The following is a 24115-nucleotide window of genomic DNA, read 5'->3' on the forward strand; positions in this document are numbered from 1 at the left end:
TGGAGTCATAGAGCAACGGTTTCTCCCGAGATCATATAAATTGTCCCACTGACTCCATCTATTTACTTTCTGTCTCTCCTTTCCTTCAACACAGCGAAAAACACAAAGAAAAGGTAAACAAAAAAGAGACACTGTTGTGTTTGTTTGTAATCCAACTGAGATAAATCCGGCTTGGTTTGTTATTATAATATAATAGATTCATCGCGTTCTTAGCAGTTTTTAAAGTCTGTTTTGCTACCTTGTTGTGCTAAAAATCTAGCTAGGTTTTGGGAATGGGTTAATCACGTGATGTCTTGTTTATGTGTTTTACTGTCAGATAAACAAAATATACAGTATAATAAGAGTGGTGTTAAATAACGCTGTTATTCACCCCACAGAAGGCATGTTGTTCCCCGTGCTGCTGGGCCTGGCTCTCGGGCTGGTCGGTGCCTTCCCCTCCCCGCAGGACGACGCTGCTCCCGGGAAGAACTGGGTGGTGATAGTCGCTGGATCTAACGGCTGGTACAACTACAGACACCAGGTGAGAAAACACGGAAACTGTTCCCTCAATATCACCTTACCAAGTTCAAACCCTGCGTGACTCAATTGTTGTTTGCATAGTCTGCATTGGGTACTGATAAGGTAAAGATAAAGACACTTCCTCTTCACAATGCTTTCTGTGCAGCTGACTTTTACTTTTTATTATTAAAAACATGTTTCTATAGATTTTTAGAAGATGCATTGTTTCCAGTGCTGGGAGTGTGGACTACATGTTATTTAACTAGTAATGCAACTACAATTTCAGAAGCTTGCTGGTAGTTCAGCTAAATTCATCTAAACATGAAATAGTTAAATTACATCTCTTTTGAATAGGTCAAACTACAAGCAAGTACACAATTAGAAATATCTGTTTCGTTTTCGAGCTTGTAAAGCTGTCTAAATCAATTAGAATAAAATAAAAGTTGGTTAAAACATGAACACACTGTAATATATAACGTGTGTTACAATAAAGTGGTTAAAAAGGTGCAAGTTGAATATGAATTTGTTATGAGAAGTTAAAGAAACTGCCGCGTCAGACTAAAGGAGCTTTATTTAGACCATGCCTTAAATTGGTCACAAGGTCTAAAACTGTGTGAAATATATTCTTACTGGGTAATTCAGTTTTTTTGTTTAAGTGTGATATGTGAACAAGCGGGCCCTATTTTATCAAACTCATTTAAGTAGAATTTATTGCTTGCATGTGTCTTTTCTATATTATATTTTGTCGTAAATTGGTATCACATGTTCTTTTTTATATGCTTTCAAAGAACACCGCAAGTCATTAAATAGATGTTAAACCACCCAGACCCCCTCCCTAAGAGATAAGGAAGATTAGGATAGCACACAGACGGTGTTATTACAGATATCATTGTACGACAATACAGCTTTCTCAAAAGATTCTAAGGAAGAATTCTATCGTCTATGTTAACTTTTCTTTTTTTAAACTTATTTACTGGCTTTTTCAGACATAAAACAGTTACATGAGAGTATACAGGATTGCAAATGCAGGTACTGTAAAAAGAAAATATAACAGCAATTGAGTTATGTGAAACCTCAAAAACACACAAGCTGATGCATGTTTTGCTGCTCTCCAACCACATGACTGTATACAGTGAAGCCCCGCCCCCTGAGCTTTTTTTTTACACTTATTTACTGGCTTTTTCAGACATAAAACAGTTACATGAGAGTATACAGGACTGCAAATGCAGGTACTGTAAAAAAAGAAAAGAAAAAAGGGGTGTAACAAAATATAAGGCGCATTCACACCGCAGTACTTTTCCCACAAAGGTTCATCAGAACTTAGTTCATGAGAACTCTTTAGTAAGTGGGAAAAGTACTGCGGTGTGAACGCGCCTATAGAGAAGAGAAACAAAAAACCTAGAGAAAAATATATAAAAAAATTAAGACAGAAACAGAAAACCCCTTAAAGCAGTCCCACCCACTGGGCAATAATCAATATTGTCAGAAAGGATCAAGAGAGATTCAGTTACTTATGCCCTTTAAAGGTGGGGTGGGTAATTCACTTCAGAAACACTTGTTGTTATATCCCTTTAACTGCCGGACCAAGAAAAAAGCTATGGACATTATTATTTTTTGCATTTTCTTATCATATGAGCCACAAATAAGCACAAACAATTTTTATTTTTTTTGACTGACCACATGAGCCTCTACCAAATGGTCGAGCTGGCCTTCTATGGTAAAAGTACATTTTCAACAATCATCATATACAGTACAGTATTTGTATGCATCAAACTCAAAGAAAACACAAACTCAAATACATTTGTTTCTTTTATGGAAAATGAGCAATATATACAACCAGATATATTCATAAAAGATAATAAATTATAATTGTAAAATGGAGAAAAGTAATGTAAAGTGTTTTTCATGATAAAAAAAAGACTTGCTCATCTTACTGTATATGCTGAATTGGCCTTACAGGAAACCACTGGCCTAACAGCAAATGTCTATATCCTGTGTTGGCCTAACTTGCTCATCTGTGTGCAACTTTGGGCTGAATGCCATGCATGAAAGGTGCTATATAAATGATTATCACTCCTTCACTCTGAGACTCATAGGCAGTACTAGATTTAGTAATATTACCATGAATCTAGCCATTTATTTACCATATTTTATTGGAAAACATCACTGAAACTCTGACAAGGCATATTGCTAGCTTACCGTAAAAGGCCATTTCGACCGATTGGTTGAGCATATTTTCAAAAAAATAATTACACCCTTGTTAAAACTTTTTTTGTGCATCAAGTTATCTAATTATGTTCAGTCAGTGCCCTGCCACTAAAATATGTCAAAAAGGATATGGTTGCCTTACAAAAGTTGACCAAAAAGAGTGATTTCTTCAGCAGTGATTTTTAGCATTGCCAACTTTTTCAGTTGAAGCTAGCTGAAGGGCTTTCTGTTCGAACCGCAGTGACATCTAGAGGTTGTTTTGTGCATAACATGTCAACCAAAGGGTAGAGCTGGCTGAATCAGATGGAGTTCAACTTTTTTTCAACAAGATATCAAGACACAAAATGTGCTCTACCAAATGGTGGTGCTGGCAGTTAAAGGGATATTCCATGGAATGCTCTTAACATCCCGATAGCAATAAATACATAACAATATTTCATCTGTGGAAGCCGTGGCGCTGTAAAAAGCACGACCAATCATCTGAGCCGGCTAAAGTAACTGGATGGCCTACCTGCCTGTCAGCCTTCCATCTGTGCACAAACTTATCTCGTGTTCGTGTGTGTTGGAGGAGGGGCTCTGTAAGGAAGTCTGAAGGAAGGGGCAGATGTTTTCCGGTTGTGTACTTTCAAATTCTAGCGCACTCGAGCTGGTTTCTCCATTCTTACCTACCCTACCTTTAATTGATTTTAAGGAGCTGTATACATATGGAACAAACCAAACAACAGACAAACAATAACAAACCAATTAACCAAAGAAAAAATGAATGTTTGCACGTTAAAATCTGTTAACATGACATATTTAACCCTTTAGAAAATTCACCGTTATCTGCAGAAAACTCTTCATACTTTCTTTATTCCCTGACCCTCAGGCCGATGCGTGCCACGCGTACCAGATCGTGCACAAGAACGGCATCCCGGACGAGCAGATCGTGATGATGATGTACGATGACTTGGCCAAAAATGAGAAGTGAGTCGGCAGTTTTCAGTTTCTCTGATAAAGAGACTTCTTCTTTCCACTGAAATTATCAAAAAAACGCATTTTATTTTAGAGGCTTCAGTTGTTATGCAAGTTCTTAAAAAAGCCACTTAATGTCAGCATCTGATATATTTAACACGGCTATTTAACACGGCTATTTAACACGGCTATTTAACACGGCTGCTAAATGTGACATAAAACCATAAAACACACATTTTCTGTTTTATAAATGTAATGCACGCTGTATCGCATGTTTCAACTAAATGATCATTTTTAGGATTTTAACACCTAACGTTGCTTGTTATAGATGAGAGTAACAAATGCGTCACTTCCGGGCAAAAATAACGGCTCCGCCCACTTTTGGGGGAAAACAACGCTGTCAGTTGGTCAATACAAATTCTGAAGTTTTTGCCAATCCGATAAAAAAAAATTGAAAACCGTGGATTTTCTGATCTTCAAAGAGCTCGATCACGATGGCCAGTCAGGCAAACAATTACATTCGATCATTGGAAATCGACAATCGGTCTCGATATATGGTTACATTAAAATCAATAGGCGAGGCTGTAATTTCTCCAGCTGTTACTCTCATGAGCGAGGCGGAACATAATAGTTTTAAAATGCCAAAAAGCTGCTGTGTCGTTTATTGCACCTCAAACATAAAAAATAATCAAGAGTTCAGTGTTTCTGAACTTCCTCTAAGAAGAAAGGACGGAAACAGAAGAGCTCTGTGGCTTCAGGCTCGATCGCCATTCAAATGACAGCGTTGTTTCCCCCAAAAGTGGGCGGGGCCGTAAAGTGACATAGATGTTACTCTCATCTATGGACATCGATCGCCTACTGCTATATTTAACCATATATCGAGCCCGATCGTCGATTTCTAATGGCTTAATGCAATTGTTTGCCTGTCTGGCCATCGTGATCGGGCTCTTTGAAGAACCAAAAGTCTCCGGTTTTCTTACATTTCTGATCGGATTGGCAAAAACTTCAGAATCTGTATTGACCGCCGTTCAACTGACAACGTTGTTTTCCCCCAAAAGTGGGCGGAGCCGTTATTTTGCCCGGAAGTGACGCATTTGTTACTCTCATCTATCAATGTCACCATATTAAGATTGAAAGTGCCTTAAAGGTCCCATGTCATGCTTTTCTGGCTAGTACCCGTCCCCTTGTGTTATGAAGGTTGTTCTGCATGTAAACGGTCTGCAGTCACAAACCCTCAAAGTACACCCTGTAGCGAGTAAAACTCTAACACAGAAAAGACCTGTCTGTGCTGCCCCAGAACGCCTCGTTGGACATTTTCTTTTTCTTCCTGGGTACAGTGACGTGCCCATACCCAAATGGACCCATTGCTCCAATCCGTGGAGCTCCTCACACACACACACTCTCTCAGCGGCGAAACTGTGATGCCATAACATTTCCAAACACTGTAGATATTTTTCAGAGATAATAATAATGTAAAAAATCCCAAATTAATAGTTTTTAGCCAAGAGAATTTTTGAAGATGAAGTCACTTGTAAAAAAGCGTTTTAATATTTAATTCCTTGTGTTACTTTTTTCTATATTTCCTGTTTACAAGGAAATGTTTCGTTTGCAAGTCTTTATAGAGCACCCTATACATACCAGCGTTAAACTGGTCGCATGTCAGCCATCAGTGGTTCATTGTCAAAGTGTCAGCAGAACTCAGGCCGAGTTAAAGAGAGTCACAAGGAACTTTGACTTGAGTTAAATGACTGACTGGTGGGTGACTGAGTATAAAAGCACACAGTGTGACGTACAGTAAGACTCAGCAGTGTTTCACTGAACACTGATCAGGAGGACTTGTTTACTCTTCATATTTTACTGACTTTGCTGCTGTGTGTTATAAAAACCTGCTGGAATGTATGAAGAAATGTGTTGTTTGTCTCTAGACCCAGGCTTAAAGAGTCCTCTCCTGCTGATGTCCAGGTGTATATCAGTATGTAGTGTTTCTACTTTAAAGAGTCCTCTCCTGCTGATGTTCAGGTGTATATCAGTATGTAGTGTCTCTACTTTAAAGAGTCCTCGTCTGCTGATGTTCAGGTGTATATCAGTATGTAGTGTCTCTACTTTAAAGAGTCCTCTCCTGCTGATGTTCAGGTGTATATCAGTATGTAGTGTCTCTACTTTAAAGAGTCCTCGTCTGCTGATGTTCAGGTGTATATCAGTATGTAGTGTCTCTACTTTAAAGAGTCCTCTCCTGCTGATCAGTATGTAGTGCCTCTACTTTAAAGAGTCCTCTCCTGCTGATGTTCAGGTGTATATCAGTATGTAGTGTCTCTACTTTAAAGAGTCCTCTCCTGCTGATGTTCAGGTGTATATCAGTATGTAGTGTCTCTACTTTAAAGAGTCCTCTCCTGCTGATGTTCAGGTGTATATCAGTATGTAGTGTCTCTACTTTAAAGAGTCCTCTCCTGCTGATGTTCAGGTGTATATCAGTATGTAGTGTCTCTACTTTAAAGAGTCCTCTCCTGCTGATGTTCAGGTGTATATCAGTATGTAGTGTCTCTACTTTAAAGAGTCCTCTCCTGCTGATGTTCAGGTGTATATCAGTATGTAGTGTCTCTACTTTAAAGAGTCCTCTCCTGCTGATGTTCAGGTGTATATCAGTATGTAGTGTCTCTACTTTAAAGAGTCCTCTCCTGCTGATGTTCAGGTGTATATCAGTATGTAGTGTCTCTACTTTAAGAGTCCTCTCCTGCTGATGTTCAGGTGTATATCAGTATGTAGTGTCTCTACTTTAAAGAGTCCTCTCCTGCTGATGTTCAGGTGTATATCAGTATGTAGTGTCTCTACTTTAAAGAGTCCTCTCCTGCTGATGTTCAGGTGTATATCAGTATGTAGTGTCTCTACTTTAAAGAGTCCTCTCCTGCTGATGTCCAGGTGTATATCAGTATTTAGTGTCTCTACTTTAAAGAGTCCTCTCCTGCTGATGTTCAGGTGTATATCAGTATGTAGTGTCTCTACTTTAAAGAGTCCTCTCCTGCTGATGTTCAGGTGTATATCAGTATGTAGTGTCTCTACTTTAAAGAGTCCTCTCCTGCTGATGTTCAGGTGTATATCAGTGTATAGTGTCTCTACTTTAAAGAGTCCTCTCCTGCTGATGTTCAGGTGTATATCAGTATGTAGTGTCTCTACTTTAAAGAGTCCTCTCCTGCTGATGTTCAGGTGTATATCAGTATGTAGTGTCTCTACTTTAAAGAGTCCTCTCCTGCTGATGTTCAGGTGTATATCAGTATGTAGTGTCTCTACTTTAAAGAGTCCTCTCCTGCTGATGTTCAGGTGTATATCAGTATGTAGTGTCTCTACTTTAAAGAGTCCTCTCCTGCTGATGTTCAGGTGTATATCAGTATGTAGTGTCTCTACTTTAAAGAGTCCTCTCCTGCTGATGTTCAGGTGTATATCAGTATGTAGTGTCCTCTACTTTAAAGAGTCCTCTCCTGCTGATGTTCAGGTGTATATCAGTATGTAGTGTCTCTACTTTAAAGAGTCCTCTCCTGCTGATGTCCAGGTGTATATCAGTATTTAGTGTCTCTACTTTAAAGAGTCCTCTCCTGCTGATGTTCAGGTGTATATCAGTATGTAGTGTCTCTACTTTAAAGAGTCCTCTCCTGCTGATGTTCAGGTGTATATCAGTATGTAGTGTCTCTACTTTAAAGAGTCCTCTCCTGCTGATGTTCAGGTGTATATCAGTGTATAGTGTCTCTACTTTAAAGAGTCCTCTCCTGCTGATGTTCAGGTGTATATCAGTATGTAGTGTCTCTACTTTAAAGAGTCCTCTCCTGCTGATGTTCAGGTGTATATCAGTATGTAGTGTCTCTACTTTAAAGAGTCCTCTCCTGCTGATGTTCAGGTGTTTATCAGTATGTAGTGTCTCTACTTTAAAGAGTCCTCTCCTGCTGATGTTCAGGTGTATATCAGTATGTAGTGTCTCTACTTTAAAGAGTCCTCTCCTGCTGATGTTCAGGTGTATATCAGTATGTAGTGTCTCTACTTTAAAGAGTCCTCTCCTGCTGATGTTCAGGTGTTTATCAGTATGTAGTGTCTCTACTTTAAAGAGTCCTCTCCTGCTGATGTTCTGGTGTATATCAGTATGTAGTGTCTCTACTTTAAAGAGTCCTCTCCTGCTGATGTTCAGGTGTATATCAGTATGTAGTGTCTCTACTTTAAAGAGTCCTCTCCTGCTGATGTTCAGGTGTTCGATAGTGATTCACCAAAACCTAGAGAACACACTACAGGGAAGGGAAAACCATGATATGGAGATGTAGTGATTTGTTGTTCCCTTGTTACTAACTATCTATTATGTGAAGTTTGCAGCTTTTCTCACACACTAAGTCTTTGTTGTTGTTGAGCGTTCCTGCCAGGTTCTGCCTCTGATATGTCGACAGGCAGCAGTTGAATGATTCACTGATCAGGTGGTGGTGTGTTCTCAGCTGGTTTCACTTCCTCCTGCTCATCTGACTCTTTTATTCCGCAGTAACCCCACGCCGGGGATCCTGATCAACCGGCCCAATGGCACTGATGTGTACAAGGGAGTTCCTAAAGACTACATCGGGGACGTGAGTGCAAACATCAGAATCAGAGCTCCTGAAAACGTGTTTGCATTGATAGATTGTATGACCTTTCTGATATGCTGTTCTCCTGCAGGATGTGACCCCACAGAACTTCCTAGCCGTGCTGAAGGGCGACTCCTCCAACGTGAAAGGAGGATCTGGAAAAGTGCTGAAGAGGCAAGTGTCATGGAAAACCTGGAAACATTTAAAAAAAATTGTTTACATGCCTGAAAAATTCTCCATCCAGAAATATATTGATACAGACACACACCATTCATGTGTTTCTGTCGACTGTAGTATCAGTGTTTTCTGCATGCATTACAGAAGGTAGTATTTCTCATACTGTAGGTTGTGAGTGGTCCTGGGAATTTGTATTGAAGTTCCTTTGAAAGTCATGAAAAATATTTGAATTTGTGCTTTAAAAGAGAAGTAATAATAATAATTTCAATTTATATAGCACCTTTCACGAAACCCAAGGACGCTTTACAATGGGAAGTAACAAAACAAAAAGTAATAATAAAGATACATAGGCTGAAGAAAACAAAAACAGGAACAGGTTGCTGAGTACTGTATATTAGTTGAGGCCAAAGGCCTGAGTGAACAGATGGTGTTTGAGGTGTTTTTTGAAGGTGTCCAGAGTGTCTGCATTCCTGATTGCACAGGGGAGAGAGTTCCAGAGGGTGGGGGCTGCGACACTGAAGGCTCTGTTGCCAAATGTTTTCAGCTTGGAGCGCTGGATGGAGAGCAGCCCTTTGTCAGAGGACCGCAGGTGACGAGAGGGGGTGTAGGGCTGAAGGAGGTCAGAGATGTATGGAGGGGCTAGGGAGTGGAGAGATTTGTAAGTTAGCAGGAGGAGTTTGTACTGGATGCGTGACTTGACCGGGAGCCAGTGAAGGTGGATGAGGGTAGGGGTGATGTGTTGCCAGGGCTTAGTGTGGGTGAGGAGCCTGGCTGCAGAGTTCTGGACGTACTGGAGCCTGTCCAGGGCTTTGCTGGTGACCCCGAACAGAACTCCATTGCAGTAGTCCAGACGAGAAGAGATGAAGGTATGAATTAATGTTTCTGCAACGGGGTCGGGGAGAGAGGGCCGGAGTCTGGAGATGTTTCGTAGGTGAAAGAAAGCAGTTTTGACAGTAGATCTGATGTGGGAGTTGAAGGTGAGGCTGGAGTCCAGAGTGACTCAAGTCACTCTTTGAAGAGATGATAAGGCATCAGGAGGACAATGCACAAATTCCGGTTCATCCCGATAACATGTGTAAGGGAAACTTCTGCAGCAATGGAGAGTCAGGACTCAGAGAGACACGAGGAGAGTTGGAGCTTTGATGTCAAACAATGATAGTTTATTACAAGTATAACGGCCGGAGAATTCATATCACAAGTCACAGCAGCAAAAGGTTCTGACTGCACGGGTGGGTTGTCATGTCAATTCTGCCCAGCCTCTCTCTCGATAGACCTTTTAATTAGTTTACAGAGAGTTAATGAGCATATTGGGGGATGGGGCGTTAACACCTGGGAACACTGAAGATATCCCCCAACTGGAAATACTCAATCACTTGTCAGTGGTGTTTAGAAGCCAGCGTTCTCACAGTCGTAAACCCCCCTATCAGGCCATAAAACTGACACATAAGTGTTGGAGCACATTCCTTAAAGGAGATAACAGAATATTGGTTGGTTATTAACGTCAACAGGCAATAAGGTTAAATATCTAGGAGTAAAGACAGAATTATTCCCTCACAACATGTACTGACTTCTCTCGGTCTCTTTGTTTTGGCAGCGGTCCCAACGATCATGTGTTCGTGTACTTCACTGACCACGGAGCGCCGGCTATCCTGGCTTTCCCCAACGATGACGTGAGCACTTTTCCACTTCCGGTTTCTGCTAATGTTCACTCAGCTTAAAGGTCACCTATTATGCAAAATCCTCTTCTCCATTTCTCTTCTACATCAACATGTGTCCCCTCTTCTTCTTGTCTCTTCTACATCAACATGTGTCCGCTCTTCTTCATGTCTATTCTACATCAACATGTGTCCCCTCTTCTTCATGTCTATTCTACATCAACATGTGTCCCCTCTTCTTCATGTCTCTTCTACATCAACATGTGTCCCCTCTTCTTCATGTCTCTTCTACATCAACATGTGTCCCCTCTTCTTCATGTCTCTTCTACATCAACATGTGTCCCCTCTTCTTCATGTCTCTTCTACATCAACATGTGTCCCCTCTTCTTCATTTCTCTTCTACATCAACATGTGTCCCCTCTTCTTCATGTCTCTTCTACATCAACATGTGTCCCCTCTTCTTCATGTCTCTTCTACATCAACATGTGTCCCCTCTTCTTCATGTCTCTTCTACATCAACATGTGTCCCCTCCTTCTCCATGTCTCTTCTACATCAACATGTGTCCCCTCTTCTTCATTTCTCTTCTACATCAACATGTGTCCCCTCTTCTTCATGTCTCTTCTACATCAACATGTGTCCCCTCTTCTTCATTTCTCTTCTACATCAACATGTGTCCCCTCTTCTTCATGTCTCTTCTACATCAACATATGTCCCCTCTTCTTCATGTCTCTTCTACATCAACATGTGTCCCCTCTTCTCCATGTCTCTTCTACATCAACATGTGTCCCCTCTTCTTTATTTCTCTTCTACATCAACATGTGTCCCCTCTTCTTCATGTCTCTTCTACATCAACATCTGTCCCCTCTTCTCCATGTCTCTTCTACATCAACATGTGTCCCCTCTTCTCCATGTCTCTTCTACATCAACATGTGTCCCCTCTTCTTTATTTCTCTTCTACATCAACATGTGTCCCCTCTTCTTCATGTCTCTTCTACATCAACATGTGTCCCCTCTTCTTCATGTCTCTTCTACATCAACATGTGTCCCCTCTTCTCCATGTCTCTTCTACATCAACATGTGTCCCCTCTTCTTCATGTCTCTTCTACATCAACATGTGTCCCCTCTTCTCCATGTCTCTTCTACATCAACATGTGTCCCCCTCTTCTTCATGTCTCTTCTACATCAACATGTGTCCCCTCTTCTTCATGTCTCTTCTACATCAACATGTGTCCCCTCTTCTCCATGTCTCTTCTACATCAACATGTGTCCCCTCTTCTTCATGTCTCTTTTACATCAACATGTGTCCCCTCTTCTCCATGTCTCTTCTACATCAACATGTGTCCCCTCTTCTTCATGTCTCTTCTACATCAACATGTGTGCCCTCTTCTTCATGTCTCTTCTACATCAACATGTGTCCCCTCTTCTTCATGTCTCTTCTACATCAACATGTGTCCCCTCTTCTCCATGTCTCTTTTACATCAACATGTGTCCTCTCTTCTTCATGTCTCTTCTACATCAACATGTGTCCCCTCTTCTTCATGTCTCTTCTACATCAACATGTGTCCCCTCTTCTTCATGTCTCTTCTACATCAACATGTGTCCCCTCTTCTTCCTGTCTCTTCTACATCAACATGTGTCCCCTCTTCTTCCTGTCTCTTCTACATCAACATGTGTCCCCTCTTCTTCATGTCTCTTCTACATCAACATGTGTCCCCTCTTCCTCATGTCTCTTCTACATCAACATGTGTCCCCTCTTCTCCATGTCTCTTCTACATCAACATGTGTCCCCTCTTCCTCATGTCTCTTCTACATCAACATGTGTCCCCTCTTCTCCATGTCTCTTCTACATCAACATGTGTCCCCTCTTCTTCATGTCTCTTCTACAAAAAAAGATTCTCTCTCTTTTTGTCCTGATCCTTTTCTATAAAAACCTGTCTGAAAATGAGCTGATCAGATGTTGGTCACTTTATGATGTCATAACGATGTTTTGTCTTGTGTAACCATTAGCCAATCAGCAACCAAGGTACCATATCACCTGAATCAACTTATCACCTGAATCTAAATCCAAATCTCTCTCAGAGGGGCGTGGGGAGGGGCTCCTTATTTTCATCTAAAGTAACAGACAGAGAATCAGCACTTTGGAAACAGGGCTGAAACAGAGGGGATTATGGGTAATGCTGCAATGATCTGTTTGGTGTTTCGGCCAATCAGAGACAGGCTCTGTATATATCTGAGACCTGTAATATATTGATGAAGAACAGTCTAACAGGAGACTGTAATGTTGTTCAGCTCGTTTCTCTCAGATCATTATCTATGGCAAGGTCTGTCATGTAACGTTTAAATACCTTACTGTGTGGAGACATTCATTTGACATCTGCACAGTTTCTTTTAAATAAACATAACATTATTTAAGATGCAAGAGCCACATCTTTAAAATAAGAATTGAAGGATGTAATCAGATCCTTTTACTCCAAAGAAAAAGCCCAAATACAACACTTTGAAAGTACTTTGTTTAAAATCCCTGCGTTGAGAATGCTACTCAGGTGACGTGTAGATATCTGAGTATAATCAAGGAAATGCTTCATTCTGCGCATTTGAGAAGCTGAAAATGTGAAAAGCTTTGACTTCTTTGGAAATATCATCATCAGTTTCGCTCCGAGCATGGCACAATGTCAGTTGGAAGATCGGTCCATTAGTTTGATCCAGAAGTAAACATTAAATGACCTTGTTATCCTCTCTTTCTCTCCGCAGCTGAGTGCCACAGACCTCCAGGACACCATCAAATACATGCACGAGAACAAGAAATACAAAAAGGTACGCAGCAATAACATTATGACATTGTGTTTCTTTAGATCTACACACTCAGTGGCCGCTTCACTCGGCACGGCTGCACAATTTGGTGCATCACAATACAAGTTTTCTGCTTTTAATTCCACTTGAATTTGTATTTTCTTTGTACTCATAGCCCCCCTAGCATTGGGGTTGTCTAGTGATGGTGTTGTGACGTGCTGAATCAAAACATCCCTCAATCTAGTGTAACGGTTAACGATATATGGACATTTGCTAAAGGTTTGAACTTATTGCAGGGCTGATTCCTTTATGCAGTTCATCTTACAGGTGTATATAATAAAGTGATGTTAATTAGTATGTTAGCACAAGTGAACATTATGCGTGTTGTAAAGGTTTTTTAAAAGCTGTTATGATTTGCTTGTAGTAGTTTTTACAAGATCTTTCTGTTGTATTTCAAAACAGTTCAAACACAAAAGTCCTAAAACTCTGTATTTGCATAGAAACAGTTGTTGGCAGGTATACTTATTTCCTTTCTTTGCTCAGCATTGGATAAGAATATTGAAACCACTCTCAGGTCTGTACGGTAAATATGAACATGCAGCCGTTAGCTTAGCTTAGCACAAAGAATGGTAACGGTAGGAAACAGCTAGCACGGCTCCATCGGAGAGTAACTAAAATCCACCACGTCTTAATCTGTCTCAATGACTTGTTATTATAACGTATTGTTCTTACAGTATAAAGGTCACAGATAAACCCAAGTCATGTGATTGTGACCCTGTGCTTGACATTCACATCATAACTCTTGTTTTTGCCCTTTTCTTTTGCTGACAGATGGTTTTGTACATCGAGGCATGTGAGTCCGGGTCGATGATGACCGACCTGCCTGCTGACATCGACGGTGAGTTCAACTTTGAACCTCATCAGACACTCTCCTGTTAACCTAAGACAGTGGTTCCCAAAGATCTCAGGGGGGGGGGGGGCGCCAGGCCTCAGGTGATTTGAGGCCAAATATCATATTTAGACTTTTTTTTTTTTTTACATATAATTGTAACGCAATACATGACTTGTCTCTACATTACAATAAAATATAAAAAATAATTGATTAATTAATTTGAATAAAAATTCAAGTTAGTATTAAAGGCATAAAAAGACAGAAATGTATAATTCTTTCTTTAATAGAAATGTTTCTTCCGCCCGTAAAGTGTCCTAACCGGGCTTTTCTGGATAAGCGGATGTTTAAAACACAGTCATTGTCCATGCCGGTTTCAGTTGGATTATTTGTCAGTTGCTCCGATCAGATCGGTCTCCTCCATTTTGTAGATTATTTACGACTTTTGAATCCACATAAACACATCGGCAAAATCCGGCTTACTTTGAGCACGTGTTTTAAACAGTTGAATCCCTTCGTGAATTGTTTCCACTTGCGCCGTCCTTTAATTTCTTCATACAGCGGGAATCCAAATGAATTAATCCTGAGTCCAATAACCATCAAAGTCACTCCAATAGTGCTCCTTAATTACACTTTCATCCTCCTTTAACAAAATACTTCACATTCATCCAGTTTGTGACAGTAGTTGTAGCTTTTTGAGACTTTTAAACTGTAATTACCGCTGTTGCACACCCCCTTGTGTGTGTGTGTGGGGGGGGGGGGGCGCAACTTCCAACAGGAGTCATTTGGGGGGGCTCTTTGGAAAAAAGGTTGGGAACCCCTGACCTAAGAGATGATAAAATCTTCATTAATCAATAAAAAAGTGTCGATCCATGAGTTTCCTAATCCTCCGACTACATGAACTTGACCTTTCCTCACATTTTGAAGTCTTAGAGCTCATGTGATTTATGTTCCAGGATAAAGTTCCTGTTTTTAACGTCTACTGTCGTGTCTGTGCTGAGGTTCAGACTCAGGTTTGTGTATTTAAACACTGAGGTCAGCATTATGGTGTGTGGTAATCTGTGAGCAGTGTGCCATATGATGAATATAGCAGGATGTGATTCATGAGTGTCACGTTTTTACATCCCTTTTTTATATAAAACACACTTTCATCCGTACCCTGACAGAGAAGTGAGAATCTGGTGACCCGTTTGTATTTAATTCAGGACAAAGTACGAAGAAAAGGAATAATCTGATAATAGAATAATTTAGAATAATCTGGAAACACTTCATAATAAAAAAAAAGGTTTTTTAATTAAGAGTTAGTAGTAGTTATTTTACTGGCAAACAAACAATTATAAATATTCATGAATAGACGATAACAATTACATTTTAATCAAATAAACTCTTTATGGACACTTAATTATTGTCATAACATCTTATAAACTATAGTAAGTATTTCTTTATGATTACCACATTATTTTTGTATGAATTGTTTGTCAAATAGATAATACACATTACACAGAGAGATGGACCACAACCCAATTATTAACCACTATAACAAATAAGTATTATCTGTGTGTCTTAGTAATGTGTATAGGTGTGTCACAAAGTATTTATTAACAATTGAACACGTTTTTAAATGTATGTTAGTCATCCAAATACTGTTTATACAAATCATTAACAACTAATTAATGTAGAATTTTTTTTAAAAAGTCAGAATATGTGCAACAATAAACCGTTAAAAAAACACAAATTATTACCGTTTTTCACCTGTTTTTAAGTCATAACAATTAAAGAATATTTAAAACAAACTTCTGAAATATTCCCTTTACTGAAACTCACTTAAAAACATTTGCCTGATGACTTTTGTTAGAAAAATCCCTAGTCCCCGGCTTCAGTTTCAACCTCAGGATCCATGTATCTGTGATCCTCTCCAGAATGGAAGGAGTCATCACATACAGAGCATCAGCTAGTTCCTGAACAGTGTCCTTCACATGCTGATATCCAAGAGAGGGAGTTACACAGTCACAAGATGGAGGAATAGAAAGCAGTATTCAATGTTTACTTCAGATTAGCTCCACGTCAGAAATGAGCATGCTTGTCATATGTCTCTCTCCATAGAAGCTGAATCATCATGTTAATCACATAGCTATCATATGCCTCAAACAGTCCTGATGCTCTTCTAGGTAATCACACATCCTGTCATGTTCACAGCTACAGTTGGGATACCTTTGTTACCATGTGGACTCTGATATTGGAAGAGTATTTTCCCAGCAAAGCTCTAACGTCACAAATGAATATTTTGTCCAAGTTAGTCAGTGTGCTCAGGAGTCACAACTTTAATGTGAATCTGTCCAATGCACCTGTCTCTGTGTGTTTGGACCAGCTTCACCTGCTGCTAAATGATAGTTCTCTTCCAAGCTCTTCCTCAGTTTAACCTGAGGACATGTCTGTGTTTCAGTTTACGCCACGACAGCATCTAACTCCCACGAGTCGTCGTACGCTTGCTACTACGACGAGAAGAGGGACACCTACCTGGGAGACTGGTACAGCGTCAACTGGATGGAGGACTCCGACGTGGTGGGTGCTTCTTTGTCAAACTACGCTTTTCATTTTAGGATTATGAGAATAGGTCTGAAACATTGTGTGTGTGATGAAGACAATGTGAGGGGTTTCACAACCAAAGCTTCCCTGTATTTCAGCAGGTGGATAGAAGCTGTAGAGTTTGCATTAACTGTAACTTAGGCCGTGTTTGGAGATGTAAAGTAATCAGGAAGTCTGTGATCAATAAGATCTAATAACTAACAGTAATGAAGCTGAACTGGATGCACACCTTACATATGAAGGCAATTTGAATTCAATGCTACTTTGAAATGTCTCAAAAAGCAGTTTTATTTCACTGTGGCTGAGTGCGGTCGTCTTTGAACCATTACTGTTACTGAACATCATCTCAAAATGTCATTGTTCACACGACACACGAGTGACATTTCATCTGCTTTTAGCTTTTACTATTTAACTGTAGTTCACCTGATTTTACTTTCAAAGGACTGAAATATAAAACTACATTTTTACATCAGATGGATGTAAGGACAGAGCTGGCCTTCCTTACCACTACCAGTCTGTTCAGTCTCTTCCCGTCAGCAGCCGACATGCTGCTGCCCCAGTAGGCCACACCATAGAAAATGGCTGATGCCACAGAGTCATAACATGTCTGAAGGAGGGCCCGCTCCGGCACCCCGAAAGACCTCAGTCTCCTCAGAGGCTACATCAAACTGTGGGAAATAAACAGAGACCGAAGTTACAGTAATACTTATGATTACATTAGATGTAATGATACATTTCTACAACACTATGCAATACCAACTCAGACTATATGAAGTCTGTATTTTCTGGTATCAGAGAGAGAGGAAAAGGAAAAGGAAGTGCAACTCTTAAGTTTCTAACCAGCAGAACAAAACCTGTGTACTTTGCATAAGCACTGAGAGCACCTGCTGCCATTCAATATATAAACTACTCCAAACAGAAGCTTGAACTTCATTAGAAGAAATAGATTCGATTTTAGAAACATTTAGTTTCTTATTTTTCTGAAACTGTTGTTGATGTGTTTGTCTCACTCTGTGTTTCCAGGAGGACCTGAATAAGGAAACTCTGGCGAAGCAGTTTAAGATCGTGAAGAGCCACACCAACACCAGCCACGTGAAGCAGTTCGGAAACAAGGTGAGAGGAAGAGGAGAGAAACACACAAGAGGAGGGGGGATGGGAAGTGAAATACCCCCCATGTGACAGATACTTTATATATTTCTTTATCTGTCGCTGCAGGGTTTGTCTTCCCTTGTTGGGAGAGATGGTAAATAGGTTAAGTACCGTCTTGTTATAATATGTAGATTTCCAGTTGGGAATTACGGCTCTTTGAAGGGAGCCGGATGTTCGGGCTCCGTTCCTTTCCGAGAGCCGTTCAAAAGAGCCGTTTTTTTTTAAGGGGGCGGGGTTACTAGGTTTATCTGCGAAATAATCACCAGGATAATGATTGACTTTATTGCTAGAAATCTACTTTTACTCACAGAAAAAATGTATAACTTGCTACATTTCTCAGTCAGCCAAACTACTACTCAAGCAGCATGCGTTATGCCATCATCTACGGCAGAGGTGGGGAACCTTTTTCCTCTCAAGGGCCATTTCAATGTTTACAATATCCTCAGAGGGCCGTACAAATTATTGACCTCTGCTTAAAAAAACTAAAATCACAGCCCATTCATTTCATTCTGTGCAAAGAAAAAGCAACCTCTTAATCCAGATATCTTACCATGACTCGCGCACGGTGTGGCGTGACCACCCAAACAGAAAGATATGGACACAAGATGTGTGCAAATGTATTTAGTTTCCTATCCATGTGAACATGATTTAAGTGGGGGGGGGGACCTAACCTCCTCTAGGGGGGTCCGGGCCTGCTCCCCCGGGAAGATTTTTTTTTTAAATGTTGAAGTTAAAAGCATCAATCTGGTGCACTTTGAGAGCAAAATTAGGAGATCTATGGATACATCTCTCAACACCCATATGAAACAGAACTGGAAGCAGATTTATTTTTCTTTATGAATATTTGACTAATTCAAACTGTATTCTTCTTTATTAATAACAACTTTTTTTTACTGTCATATAGTATTTTATACCTGTTAAACCTATACATTATTCTCTTATTTTTGTATAACTATAATGATCATATAAAGATGTGCCTTTACCTCACTGGTTGTAGAAAAAGCGTCTTATATTCGTTAGCATAGCTAGCTAACCAGATGCTAATAACAACAAAGTTATTGACTGTATGACAGATGAGCAGATGCCACTGGGCTTTCAACTAAAGACACAGACACGCAGAAACTGCAGCATGTGTACGGCTCCTTATGGGTACTGCAGTTTCTGAAGTGCTGGAGCGGCGTTCTGGTGCTCTCCGTCAGAACTGCACCCTATGTCAGTCGAGACATATACCACGTGATGACACGTTAGGCTCATGTTGTGTTCAAGGACCCTGACCTTGGCCAGGAAAAACAGGCACTCGCTTGTTTAATTTTTTTGCGGTCTAGATTTCTTACATTTTTTTCTTTTTTGCGTGTGTTTATAAATTACATCGAGGGCCACACCAAATTGTCTCGCGGGCCGTATACGGCCCGGAGGCCGGAGGTTCCCCACCCCTGATCTACGGCATTCAGGAAAGCAAGTTCCCGTAAAGGCGAGTGGATTTATGGCAGGCGACGATAACAAAAGAAAGAAGGGCTCTCACCAATTACGACTGGGTTCCCTTTGTTCGTACCAAAGAGCCGTTCAAAAGAATCGGATCGTTCGCGAACGTCACATCACTATTTCCAGTTAATTTCTAGTCACTTTAACCTGAAATATTTTACTGTTTCCAAACATTTGGTAATCATGGCCATGTAGGTTAACTGTGTGTAGCGGCTGTTTACATTACATTGCATTTAGCTTTTATCCAAAGCAACTTACAATAATGGCGCTTTTCCACTGCAGGGCCTCGCTCGGCTTAGTACGGTATGGCTAGGCCTCGTTAGGCCCGGCTCACTTTATGCTGCGTTTCCATTACAGTTTAGGAACTGGGGCAGTAACTATAATAACGCAATGTAGGCGGAGCCGTGACGTCATCTTCAATGAGAACCACAGAAAACCAACATCAGCCGTTAGCTGTTAGCCCTCAGAGCTCACAGCTCCTCATATCTGTTCAGAAACTAGACAGAAGTTAAACAAGTACAAACCACAGACTGCCTGTGTCATGGCGAATACAGTCGCTGGTTTATTTATGTCTGTATAGGCCGTTGTTGTGAGTGTGGACGGTCGGAGCATATATAACGTTAGCTTAGCCGATCTCCATTTAGAAAACACGCATTTTAAAAGGTGTTTCGCCTGCCGTCTGTCTGCAGACTTGTCAAAGCATTAATTCATGGTTTTTACTAACCGGTATCAGTATGTTGTTACTTCGGCATCATTTTGAAACGTGTATTACAATTAAATCACGGTCAAATATGTTCATCTTGTTGTAGTTGCCAGCGATTCTCTCGCTAGTTTAGCATATTCAGCCCGGTTGTTGGCCCGGAAAGAACCTGGATTTTGGAAAGCCAGAAAAACGTACTGATCCATTCACTGTATACTAAAGTACATGTTTAATTAAAAACAAATTAATGAACAGCTCCAACAGTAATGGAGGTTTCCTGCTTTTTTTTTTCAAGTTTCAAGGCTTTTTATTGTCATTCGTGTCATAGCGACAGTGTAGATATGTCGATGGAAATCTGAGGTCACAGGCTCCTCTAACAGTGCAACACAATAAAACAGATAAAATAGTGCAAGTAAATACAATCAAATAGAATAGAAGTAGTGCCATAAGAGTCTATATACAAGTAATATATAATGTGTAAGTTGCAAACAGGTGAATGTTATGGATGTTCTTAGTTCAGGTGTTTAACAGTCTGTTAAACACCTGAACTAAGAACATCCATAACATTTTGAAACTGATCTTGAGTGATTTCCTCCCCTCTTCCCAGACTCTGGGTCACATGAAGGTCATCACCTTCCAGGGGAACTCTAAGTCAGGTGTTCGGCCCGCCCCCCCGATGACTCTGCAGCCAATCGCGGACAGAGACCTGACGCCCAGCCCCGACGTCCCGCTGGCCGTCCTGAGGAGGAAGATGATGAAGAGCAACGACATCCAGGAGGTCCGAGGACTGCTGATGGAGATCAACTCTCACCTGAAGGTACACACACACACACACACACACACACACACACACACACACATACACACACACACACACACACACACACACACACCACACACACACACACACCTCAGATCTGATCCCCCTGCACCTTCATAACAGACGTTCTATAATAACGTGCCATTACGTTTTTTGCACTACTAAATACTGTTAACATTTACTTAAAGGTCACCTATTATGCAAAATCCACTTCTTCATGTCTCTTCTACGTCAACATGTGTCCCCTCTTCTTCATGTCTCTTCTACATCAACATGTGTCCCCTCTTCTTCATGTCTCTTCTACATCAACATGTGTCCCCTCTTCTTCATGTCTCTTCTACAACAACATGTGTCCCCTCTTCTTCATGTCTCTTCTACATCAACATGTGTCCCCTCTTCTTCATGTCTCTTCTACATCAACATGTGTCCCCTCTTCTTCATGTCTCTTCTACATCAACATGTGTCCCCTCTGTGGAAAGAGACTCTGAAAGTTTCAGGAACAAAGATTCTCTCTCTTTTTGATCCATTTCTATAAAAACCTGTCTGAAAATGAGCTGCTCAGATTTTGGCCACTTTATGATGTCATAACGATGTTTTGGCTTGTGTAACCATTAGCCAATCAGCAACCACGGTAACCCCCCCCCCCTCTCTCTCAGAGGGGCGTGGGGAGGGGCTCCTTATTTTCATCTAAAGTAACAGACTGAGAATCAGCTCTTTTGAAACAGGGCTGAAACAGAGGGGATTATGGGATGCTACAATGATCTGTTTGGTGTTTCAGCCAATCAGAGACATGCTCTGTATATATCTGAGACCTGTGATATATTGATGAAAAACAGTATAATAGGGGACCTTTAAATATGTGACCGTCTATGTTTACTTTCCTGTAGATATTTAATTGCTCTTTGGAGCTATTACAGATTTCTGATGGTGTGTGTGTGTGTGTGTGTGTGTGTGTGTGTGTGTGTGTGTGTGTGTGTGTGTGTGTGTGTGTGTGTGTGTGTGTGTGTGTGTGTGTGTGTGTGTGTGTGTGTGTGTGTGTGTGTGTGTGTGTGTGTGTGTGTGGTGAGTGTGTGTGTGTGTGTGTGTGTGTGTGGTGTGTGTGTTGTGTGTGTGTGTGGTGTGTGTGTGGTGTGTGTGTGTGTGTTGTGTGTGTGTGCTGGTGTGTGTGTGTGTGTGTGTGTGTGTGTGTGTGGGTGTGTGTGTGTGTGTGGTGTGTGTGTGTGTGTGCGCAGGTGCAGGAGCTGATGGCGGAGACTATGCGCCAGGTTGGTGGAGGAGGTGACGGGGAACCAGCTGAAGACGGAGGAGGTCCTGAACTCCAGATCTGATCTGACTCAGGCCCGCTGCTACATAAATGCGCTCACACACTACAAACACAACTGCTTCAACTGGCACAAGACGGAGGTACGGCTGCACAGAGAGAGTTATCTCTGCACCAACAATAATAATAATACAAATAATAACAAAGCTTTATTTATATAGCACTTTTCATAAAACACATGCAGCTCAAAGTGCCTTACAAAAATAAACAACAAGAAGTTCCCCTCAGATTGTTTAAGAACTTTAAAAGGTACATGCAGCAACACATTTGATCAGGTTAAGAGACACAAGGAGGTAAAATGTATGATAATAAAAATAAAATAAATAGTTTCTCTCTGACAGACAAGACACGAGACAACTGAGTCGATGCAGAGTTTTATTCTTATTTGCTTTCACCCTACATTGATCGTACCTTAATTTAAATATTTCCCTGCGTACTTTCCCACATCTGTACATTCAGAAAGATGTTTCCTTTCCCTTTTCACTGGAAATATTTGACATTTTGAATGCCACAACCAGGGGGAAATAAACCGTGTTCTTTAACATTTAAAGGGGACCTATCGTGCAAAATGCACTTTTTGATGTCTTTTATACATAAAGATGTGTCCCCGGTGTGTCGGGGAACTCACGCAGCGTCAGAAAATAAAACCCCCTCTCTTTTCCTCCGTACCCAAATCTCTAAAAACGGGGAACAACGGAGCTGATCCAGATTTGCGCCCGATATGACGTAATATCTGAAATGTGGACCCACGGCCCAATCAGAAACTTTGCTATCAGAAACAATGCCCGACATTTTGGACGTAATATGGTCGGTGTTTACATTAGCATCGCTAACTCTCAGAGCTAACCTGTACTGGAGAGCATGTGTGTGAAGAAGCAGGAAGTAAAAAGGAACTCACCTTGTGGTATAACCGGCAAGAGAGAAAGCCTTTGAGCTCCAAACTGTTTCAGAGAGAATCCTTGATAATCCATGATATGGCGTTTCATCACGGCAGCATTTAGTTTAGACAGTAGCTGCCGGGTCCCGCATGAGCTCAGACCCCTCCTTTTTTATTTGTTATCAATTATTTTATTTTTTAAAGCTTTATACACAAATCAGCACTTTTGAAACAGGAAGTGAAATAGAGGGATATGAGGCATGGCTAGAATGGGTGATCTGTTTGGTATTTTGAGCAAAACACTTCATAGACATGTTTTTTATATTTTTTTATATATCTGAGACCTATGCTATTGCCTAAAAATAGCATGATAGGTGACCTTTAAATGTCCATTTATTTCCTCATGTGATGTGTTCCTGTGTTTCAGTTTGAGTACGCTCTGAGACACCTGTACGCTCTGGTGAACCTGTGTGAGAGAGGATACCCTGCAGACAGGTACGCTCCACTAAACACCAAATAAAACGCTTTGTTGTTGGTTTTATACTTTTCTTTTTGAGTCACCAGTAGAGGGTAAGAGGTATGTTCTTCTATGTAAAGATACACAACATTTGAAGAGGAGATACCACATGCAAAATCAACATTCAGGCGATTATTTTACAATTTTTTGCCAACAGATTTCTCCTATATTCACCAGAAGTAATCACTACATAATGCCTAATTTGCGTATTTAAATATAACCTGTCAGAAAACTTGTAATATATTAAATGATTGTCTTAATGTCAGAAATGAAGTGGAGAAGTTTCATGATATCTGTTAGCAAGGAAAAAAAATTCCCTATTCACCTGCAGTGTCTCCCCTTAAGAAGGCAAAGGAAAATGGAATTATTGGTCATTAAAAGTTGAATATTTGATACTGAAATTGTGTTTTTTTGTCTCTCTGCAGCATCCTGCTCGCCATGGACTCTGTGTGTCATTTCAGCAAGCAAAGGGGTTTCTAAAAAATCTTTAAACTGCTTCTTCTCCTTCATGTGGGAGAACCAGAGGAGACGAGCTTCTCTTTGCACTGCTTTACAAATCAATCTGACGTGGAGTCACCGTTTCATCAACACTTATTATTGTGTTTTTACCTTGTGATGTATTTTTGATTTTGCTGAGAACTTTTAAACCTGTTTTATGATGAGTTGCACCATCACTGTGATCAATATTGTGGATATTTTACCCTTTTTAGGACATCAGATAGACAATTATAACATGTTCATTTGCTCTTAGTTTTATATGTGGTATGGACGGCCTGAAATGAATGGATGATTGGCATGTGGACGACGTCCCGCTGAACACTGAATGTTTGCTGAACCTCAAGAGACTGTTGTAAACACTGAGATCTTGAAATAAAATCTGCAAAAAAGTCACTCGTATTTCC

General features: G+C 40.6%; 1 protein-coding gene across 1 annotated transcript; it reads left to right on the forward strand.

Moving 5' to 3' along the window:
- lgmn (legumain) lies at window positions 1–24104 on the forward strand. Its single transcript, XM_034198011.1, is given in 15 exon segments — window positions 1–113; window positions 378–520; window positions 3575–3672; window positions 8171–8252; window positions 8341–8423; window positions 10021–10096; window positions 12834–12896; window positions 13704–13770; window positions 16205–16323; window positions 17371–17460; window positions 20286–20495; window positions 21731–21766; window positions 21768–21902; window positions 23124–23191; window positions 23639–24104. Coding segments are annotated over 14 exon segments (1320 nt in total). The 5' UTR covers window positions 1–113; window positions 378–382; the 3' UTR covers window positions 23694–24104.
- Window positions 24105–24115: the final 11 nt, after the last annotated feature.

The sequence above is a fragment of the Gymnodraco acuticeps genome, unplaced genomic scaffold, assembly GCF_902827175.1.
Source record: "Gymnodraco acuticeps unplaced genomic scaffold, fGymAcu1.1, whole genome shotgun sequence".
NCBI classification, from domain to species: Eukaryota; Metazoa; Chordata; class Actinopteri; order Perciformes; family Bathydraconidae; genus Gymnodraco; species Gymnodraco acuticeps.